The sequence below is a fragment of the Kryptolebias marmoratus genome, linkage group LG19, assembly GCF_001649575.2.
Source record: "Kryptolebias marmoratus isolate JLee-2015 linkage group LG19, ASM164957v2, whole genome shotgun sequence".
NCBI classification, from domain to species: Eukaryota; Metazoa; Chordata; class Actinopteri; order Cyprinodontiformes; family Rivulidae; genus Kryptolebias; species Kryptolebias marmoratus.
In genome coordinates, this window is record NC_051448.1 from 19,562,084 (window position 1) to 19,570,855 (window position 8,772).

At 38.6% G+C, this 8,772-nt stretch overlaps 1 protein-coding gene across 3 annotated transcripts in view; it reads left to right on the forward strand.

Moving 5' to 3' along the window:
- Positions 1-8,772, forward strand: part of fam49a (family with sequence similarity 49 member A) — a 43,611-nt gene extending 34,839 nt beyond the window's left edge. For all 3 annotated transcript variants that reach the window (XM_017409229.3, XM_017409224.3, XM_017409230.3), the window contains exons 4-12: positions 585-706; positions 938-1,043; positions 2,677-2,813; positions 2,906-2,983; positions 3,716-3,832; positions 5,689-5,768; positions 5,943-6,069; positions 6,164-6,234; positions 6,390-8,772. In XM_017409229.3, the coding sequence (XP_017264718.1) occupies positions 585-706; positions 938-1,043; positions 2,677-2,813; positions 2,906-2,983; positions 3,716-3,832; positions 5,689-5,768; positions 5,943-6,069; positions 6,164-6,234; positions 6,390-6,453 (902 nt within the window). In that variant the 3' untranslated portion in view covers positions 6,454-8,772. The remainder of the gene's footprint in view (positions 1-584; positions 707-937; positions 1,044-2,676; positions 2,814-2,905; positions 2,984-3,715; positions 3,833-5,688; positions 5,769-5,942; positions 6,070-6,163; positions 6,235-6,389) is intronic.

Genomic DNA, 8,772 nt, shown 5'->3' on the forward strand with positions numbered 1-8,772 from the left:
AGATACTCAAATAAATTGATTTAATTATGCTTCTTTTATATCAGATAGAACTGCTGATACACCCTAATGGCTACGTTAAGATTTTTAAAACATCACAAGGTGTTTTAGCAATAAAAATGAAACTATTTTGTCCATGTGAAACCTTTTACAGTATTTAATTCAGAACCTGCACCACTTTACCATACTTCTTTACCTATGTCCTAGTTATTGATTAATCCTTTTTATAACTAGTTTAAGAGCTTTTCTCTGTTATGTTGACAGTTTGTTTGCACCTCCAACAATATGGTGAATATTCTCCTGATGCATTGTGGGTAGTGTGTGACGTCGGCGTATGTTATCAGTCGTGGATCGTGTTCTTAGTGTTACAATTAAAGCTGCTGGTTTAAAAAATAAAATGTGCAGATCAACAGTGTAAGATGACAACGGTGTCTAGAGAAAAGGTTTAGGATTTTTGTTGCAAAAAAGCAAATTTCATTTTCCTATGATTGCCACAGCCTCCCTGTTGTCGTGTGTGTGTGTTTGTTTTATGCCGACGTTTGTGTGTGTGTGTGCGTTAACTGAGCGGCCTGCTGTTTGTGTGTCAGATGCACAGCCGACAGACGGAGAACGCGAGGTGTGGAACCAGGTGAACTCGGTGCTCCAGGACTCGGAGAGCATCCTGGCTGGCCTGCAGGCCTACAAAGGAGCGGGACAGGAAATCAGAGATGTGAGAAAACACACGACCATACTCAGAAACTCTTTCCATGTGATGGTAAAACAAAAAATTCAGACGGAAACATGAGCCGTTAGGCTTCAACATCCACTAACGTTTCTTCCTAATTGGTTATTTACAGCCACATATTGTGTATTTATTCATTAAGTCTCTAAGTGATGATTTACTGGATGGTTGTTGGACGTTAACCAACAGATTCTGCTGCTTTCTTCTTCTTTCCTTCAGGCAATTCAAAATCCCAACGTCCTGTCGCTGCAGGAGCAAGCCTGGAACTCCGTCTGCCCGCTGGTCATCAAGCTAAAGAATTTCTACGATTTCTCCAACAGACTAGGTGCCTTCACAACGCCCTGTAATTTCCCCTGCAGTAAAAATGGTCACTTTTATACAAAATTTAGGTTTTATGAATGAAAACCAGTTGTTGTTGTTGTTTTTTTGGCAATTTATATAACAGGAAAAGAATAATTCCTTAAATGACAATATTGACAATATGTGATAAGTTGATATTTTTAGCTGCTAATCTGACTCTTCATCTGATGCTGATATAGATGTAATCATCAAGCCGCTTCTTTACTAGCTTTGAGTCTTTCTGCTCATTTGCTGATTACCCCTAGATTAGTCACATTGGGGAAGAAATACAAATGATTTATTTACATGATAAAATTTTGAGGCAAAACTGTAAACTTCATTCTAATTTAACAAGTTTTAATAATTTCCTAGTTTTAATTCTGAAAATTGCCTGAACCCAGCCACATTTTTACCTCATCTGCATGTCCTGTGTGATTCCAGTATCACACAGGACATGCGGATAAGGCGAAATACCGTCTGTTAGCAAAATATTTCATGAACTACTCAACAGATTTTAATGAAACTTTCAGAAACTAATCACTCGACTCACATCTGCAGCTGATTCACTTTTGGAGTCAACGCAATTCAAGATGGGCGCCATAGCTAATTGATCTTACCAACACAAAGATGGCTATTACTCTGACGGTTTTAGAGACATGGAGCTAAAATTTGATTTGGTAGTAGCAGAGAGTTCTCCTCAACACATACTCTGAGCACTAACAGGTCGCATGAGATCTTGCACAAAGGCGTGAGATCACACATATTGTTGTTTTCACTATTTGACCAAAATGGTTCCAACTTTGTTTTTTTTCTCAACACATGTAAAAACTCTGACATGTAAAGTGATGGGTGATATGCATTCCTTCAAGGAATGTTGTTTTAAAGCATTTATTAGCTGAAACTATCTACCAACAAGAAGCACTCAGAACAAACCTCTACCAGGACTCTGCCATCCATCCATCCATCCATCTTCTCCCACTTATCCAAGGACACTGACATTCCTACATTACACTGTTGCATAGTTGGAGCACTAGGTCAACTGTGACCTTGACCTTTGACCCGATCACCTTTGACCCATGAGGTGTCCAGGTGTGGAGTTTAACATTCCTGTTACACAGCTGCAGAGTTAGAGCACAGGCTGATCTGTGACCTTGAACTTTGACCGGATCACCACCAAAATCTAATCACTTGTTCCTTGTTTCCAGAAAAGGTCATGAAAATATGTTCATAACTTTTTTGAGTAATCTTGCACACAGACAGACAGACAGAGGTAAAAACTCCATGTATCCCCATTATATCAATCTTTATTCCAGACACAATAATGGTCCATAAGAAAAGAAGAATAAAAGAAAAGAAAATAATAATAAAAGAAAATAAAAGGTATTGTTCACTGACACCAGTGATTCCATAATCCCGAGGTAAAGCTTGTTGTACTCAGTGCAGGGTTTACTAAAATTGCAATAATACCATTGCATGATACAGATAGTCTACACATACATCATATAATGTCAGGGCCTAAAGTTTAGCATGCATGATTCAGAAAGCAAAGCTGTTTTTCTGCTTATTTGAGCGTTTCGTCTGTGGGAAAGACGGCAGCTGATGTGTGTGTTTGTGAACAGAGGATGCTCTTAAGAGTCTGCTGGAGTCCCTGACGTGCGCCCCCCTCACCCCCACCCAGCACCTGGAGAGGGAGCAGGCGCTGGCCAAGCAGTTCGCAGAGATCCTCCACTTCACTCTGCGCTTCGATGAGCTCAAGGTCTGCCAGGCACGCCGAGAAACTCACTTTCCTCACGGTCACACACACTATCACATGTTTGGGCTGAGTTTGTTCCGCTTGTCTGGATTCAGATGAGAAATCCTGCCATCCAGAATGACTTCAGCTACTACAGACGGACCATCAGCCGAAACCGGTTAAACAACATGAACGTAAGTTTTTGAAAAAAAGAAAATTGCTTTTAAACTAGATTTCAGGGTTATATATGAGCCCAGATCCCCAAAAAACTTGGACAAGTGAAATGTAAATAAAACCAGAACCCAATGATTTAGAAATCTCATAAACCCATATTTTATTCACAATGGAATATAGTAGACTAATAAATTGTACCAATTTTGAACAGAAAATAAGGTCATTTTGAATTTAATGGCAGCAACACATCTCTAAGTTGAGACAGGAGCAACAAAAGGCTGTAAAAGTTGGTACGAATAAGAAACAGCAGGAGGAGCATTTTGCAATTAATTAGGTTAATTAGTAACGGGTCAATTAAAGGAAAAAGAGCATTTTAGAGAAGCTTAATCTGTCAGAAGTAAAGATGGGCAGACAAACTGTGTAAAAACAGATCTGATTCTATGATGAACATCACAACATGAGCTCAGGAGCACTTCCACAGACCAGTGTCTAAACACAGTGGGTCATCCTCATATGCAGGCTTTTATTCTGTTTCTATTTACATTTCACACAACATCTCAGCCTTTTTGGAAATGGGTTTATATATTTAGTGTCTTGGCATGAAAGAAGAAACTTTGCAAAATGCTATAATAGGATGAAGCTGATAAGATTTGTAATTCAAACTCACTTTGGTTTAGATTTATATTGGGGAGCTGAGAATGAAAGGAAAAATTACTTTTTGTTACTCTTTGGTTCTTCGTTTTCCCCCACAGCTGGACATCGAGAATGAAGTCAACAATGAGATGGCCAACAAGATGTCTCTGTTCTACGCCGAGGCCACGCCCATGCTGAAAACACTCAGCAACGCAACCACAAACTTTGTCACTGAGGTGAGAGCATGAACACAAACTTACTGAGTTTAGAGTTTGAGACCAGAGTTTATCTTTAGGGAGCTGTCTCCCTTAAATTTGAATGAACATTTGAATCTCACCGGCATTAGATTTTCAGTAGTTTTCACAAAAAATAAGATGAGATCAGCCATTTTTTAAACCATTCAGCTGGACTCGCTCAACAGGGGATTTTGTTGATAAATTATTGCCGTAATGTACATTATGGTAACGTGTGGAACCATTTTGGTAATTGCTTCTGGGCGGTCAGTGCACAATCGTTAGAAGAGTTAAGTTAGTCAAGTTAGAATCTGAAGGAAAAGCTGTCAAACTAAGGCACTTGACTTAATTTTCTGTAAAACATAACAACAAAAAGCAGGTACTGTAATAGTATATGTAGGTAGGTACATTTATTTATATAGCACTTTTCAGCACAAGGCGACTCAAAGTGCTTATGTATTCACTGTCAATACATTAAAATGGGATTTTAATTTTTAAAAAAACTGCAATCTAGGCATTTGATTGCATTAAAAATGTTTTTAAAAACGGCGTTCAAAAGCAATAAATTTAATTGGCCAGTCAATGACTGCACAAGAAAAACGTGCCTTCTATGGAGAGCCATTTCGGCCAAAATTAAATAAATAAAAAAATGGGTAAATAAATAAAAAAAATGGGTAAAATAACTAAATAAATGAGTAAAATAAATAAAAAAAAGAGTAAAAAAAATCATTTATTTTCATTTATCCCTTTTATTCATTTTCCAAATTTTAACTTTTCCTATTTTTCATTAATCCAATTTTCATTAATCCCTTTATTCATTTTCCCAATTTAACTTTTCCTATTTTTCATTAATCCATTTTTCATTAACCCCTTTATTAATTTTCCCAATTTAACTGCACTCTCGTGCAGCTGGGGAGGAAACTGGTTTGCGACCGCAGTGAAGTTAGTTTGAAGTTGGATGTTGGATATTCGCGCTCCGCGGAGTTAGCGGCGTCTAGCTCAAGACTGACCCGAAACAGGAGCGCTAATGTCGGCCAGCCGTTCTCTGCCGGCTCTTCTCTCACGCGCGGTGGTTCACTTAGGGACAGCTAAGTCAGCCGTGAGCCAGACGCCGCCAACTCCGCGGAGCGCGAATATCCAGCATCCAAATTAAAACTAACTTCACTGCGGTGTTTTGCTGAAATCTTTGTGGGCAAATGTGAAGCATTAGCGCACATTTTGGCTTTGGTCGCTGCTCCTGCATGCTCCCGGCATTCTGATGTTAACAGGATGTGACGTCACATCTCTTCTTCGTGAGTTATTTGGGGTTATTTTGGTAGATGAATCTAACCAATAGGCTGACAGTGTAGCCTGAAGACACCGCCCCTCATTAACATATTAAAACAGGGACGAAGAATTGGAAAATGAGAATTGGAAAAGTGTATGTGATAAATAAGAAAATAAGGAAATACTAAATGAATAAGAGGAATTGGAAAATGTGAAGATAATCAATTTTTCAATAAAAGGGTAAATGAAAAATAGGTAAAGTAAAATTGGGAAAATGAATAAAGGGGTTAATGAAAACTGGATTAATGAAAAATAGGAAAAGTTAAAATTTGGAAAATGAATAAAGGGATAAATGAAAATAAATAAATGATTTTTTTTTACTCTTTTTTTTTATTTATTTTACTCATTTATTTAGTTATTTTACCCATTTTTTTAAATTTATTTACCCATTTTTTTATTTATTTAATTTTGGCCGAAATGGCTCTCCATAGGCTTCTAGGACTTCAGTTTAGGAAATCGTGTGACGGTTTTTCCAACTGACAGCAAAAAAAAAAAAAGTCTAACGTTCATTTCCAATCTTGTTTCTTTCGTAGAACAAAACTCTTCCACTTGATAACACCACAGACTGTCTCAGCACCATGGCCAGCGTCTGTAAGGTCATGCTGGAAACACCGTGAGTTTTGCATTTACCCACAAACAATGGGGTTTCCTAGACAACGATCGCTGCGTTTGATTATTCAGAAACACCGACGATTATGAGGTTATGTGCAGGTTTTTACAGTGATTGATCCAAATCTTTCTCATCTCCTGATCCCGGCTCCTCTCCCTTGTCTTGTTGTGTTTGCAGGGAATACTCCAGTCGCTTCAGCAGCGAGGACACACGCTTGTTTTGCATGAGGGTGATGGTGGGCGTCATCATCCTCTACGACCACGTCCATCCCAACGGCGCCTTTAACAAGTCCTCCAAAATAGACGTAGGAAGAAAACTCGCCCAAATTCTAGACAACAAACAATGTGGCTCTGCTGGGGGGGTTTATATGTGCTTCCATTCTGACTTGTTTCTTTCAGATGAAAGGCTGCATTAAAGTCCTGAAGGACCAGCCAGCAGAAAAGGTTGGGGGCCTCCTGGATGCACTCAAGTAGGTGGTTTCACAGTTTTGTTTTTTTGCCTTTGGACCAAAAATAACTCCTTTTTAATCTTTTAAAATGATCTGAAACAACAGAAAGTCCAGACTTGAGCTGACTGGATCAGATTCAGTTCTTCTAAAGTCCACTTTGGTTCATGTCTCTTCAGGTTCACCACGAAACACCTGAATGACGAGTCCACTCCGAAGAACATCCGAACGATGCTTCCGTAATGTGTTTTATATATATGTATGTATATATATAAACAGATATGAAGAGGATCATTGTGCTGACCTCAGATAAGATGTACATGTTTACATTATTTAAAAAGACTCGATGTTAATACTTCTGTGTATTTTGGAAAGGCATTCCCTCCAAGTTACTTAGACCTGCAGAGGACGGACTTTGTTCTTTTGGCATAAAACAGGAGTGTGAAGCTTTGCTGTTGCCTCCTCTGATAACAGCTGTCAGCACGAATCCTCCAGACTTTCCAGCCTTACTGTTTGTAGAAAACCGGGCGTCATTGAAAGCTCTTCGAAGCAAAGCGAGGCACCATCCCAATCTCGTCAAGTCAGACAATGGAATTAGTTTCAATCTGAATTTAAGATAAATCCCATCTGATGCGAAATAAATCTTTGTTTTGGTACAGTGTTGTTTTAAATCCTGACTTTGGTTGCTTTGTGTAGTCCTGAAGAAAACTATCATACAAAATGAAGGTGATCAACACATAATGTGATTTTATATGAGAATACAGAAGCTCCATGTTCCAGCCACTTTAAAGTCGGGTTCTCTGGAAAAGGTATACAGAATTAATATCCTACTTGTCGTAGATGGCTCTTTGAATGACCTCAGTTTGGAGAAATAAGATTTTGACCGGCTAACTGCTAGTCAAAACATGGCCAACACCAAAGTTCATCCAGTCTCCAAAATTTCACCGTCGTCAGTTTTTTATTACAAGGTTATTTACAAGCATTATTAGCGGCGGCAGCTGGCTGTAACACCCTCTGCACTGCCTAGGGTCAAACTCAGGAATCATTTCAGAACATTTCTACCAAATAAACAGCGGAGCTGTTTGAAGTCAATAGAAATCCACTTTCATCTCAGCTGCATTCAGACTAGCCGTTAGCTCGTCAGATTCAAACTGAAGTCTATTGAGAGCCATCTACAACATGTAAGATATTAAACCTTCATAAGTTTTCCACAGAACCCCACTTTGACATAGCTGGAGTATCCCTTTTAATATCCACATTTGCTTGGCAGTGAAAAGCTGAATGAGATGAGGGAAAAAACTGCTGAGATGTTGCTCCGAACATTTGGTAATTTTAGTCAGTTTAGTAAATCGTGTTTGAATTCCAGCCTAAGGATCTATCCTGTAACAAACTGTTTTTGTACCAAAATGTGTTGGAATTGAGAAGACGAGGCGATTAAAAGGACTGTGAGAAAGAACGATTGAATCAAAGTCAATCAGATTTTCTCTCTATGTGTGAGGCTTTGCTGTTAAACTTTCTTTAAAAGAAAGACCCAAAAATATATATTTAATTCCTTTTTTATATAAGTTATGATTTGGTTTTTTTGTTTTTTTAAGTAGAACAAGTGGCCAAATCTGTTTTGAAATCCTTGAGTTTCCTGATTGAATTCACCTCGACTCCACTGTCAGCTGTTGTCTTAAAATCCCGCTGAGACATGAGATCATTCCCTGTTCTGGTATTTTAAGCTTCAGAGTTTGCCTTAAATCAAACTGTTGCAGCTCAGAGACAAAACTCGAGCCGGCAACCTTTTCAGTAAGTGCCCAGTGGCACTAATCGTTCCCTCAAGCTGCCTCGTTGTGTATTTTCTTCAGGAAATAGTTACTGTTGTAGCTTTACGTCATTCCTGTTTGTTCCTTTAAGTGATTGAACTAGATTGGACAATCTCTGACTGTTAAACTGTGCTTCTTCTTCTTTTTGTTCTAAACGATGAAGACCAATGAGAGAGATGGTGCGCACTAATGAACAAACACATGTAGAGTTGAGCTGTTTTTGTTTTTACTATAACCCTTTTAAAAACTTACCGCCCTGAACCATTTTACCATCTTAAAACATTAACTCCCATAAGAACTGCGGTCGTACAATATGGAAATCTCAGAGGGCCTACATTGTAGCCCAGCACTGCCTTAAATTGGCCGACAAACTTTTGTTCCTGTATGATTGTACTGAATTTCATCCATAAGCCAGAAGCAGTGTAAAGTGGCCCACCTTGTGTCCTTAAACATGTCAGCTCCTGATCACTAACGTCACATTAACCGCTGTTTGTTTGTTTGTTTGTTTGGTTCTTTTTTTATTTCCTGAATATCCAAATGTGTTATAAGCAGGACTTTGGAAGCAACATGTTCCACGTAGTGAGACGTGAATCCATTTGTATAACCGTTGTTGTCTCATTTCTGACTGAAGGAAATCCCTTCCTCAGTCAGGACACTGAGTTTCCTTCTTTGCCGATGATATGCTACTGTGTGTTGAATGCAAGGAGTTGTTTTAAATCCTAAGATTAAATCTTTTTTTTTTTTGTCCTAAACT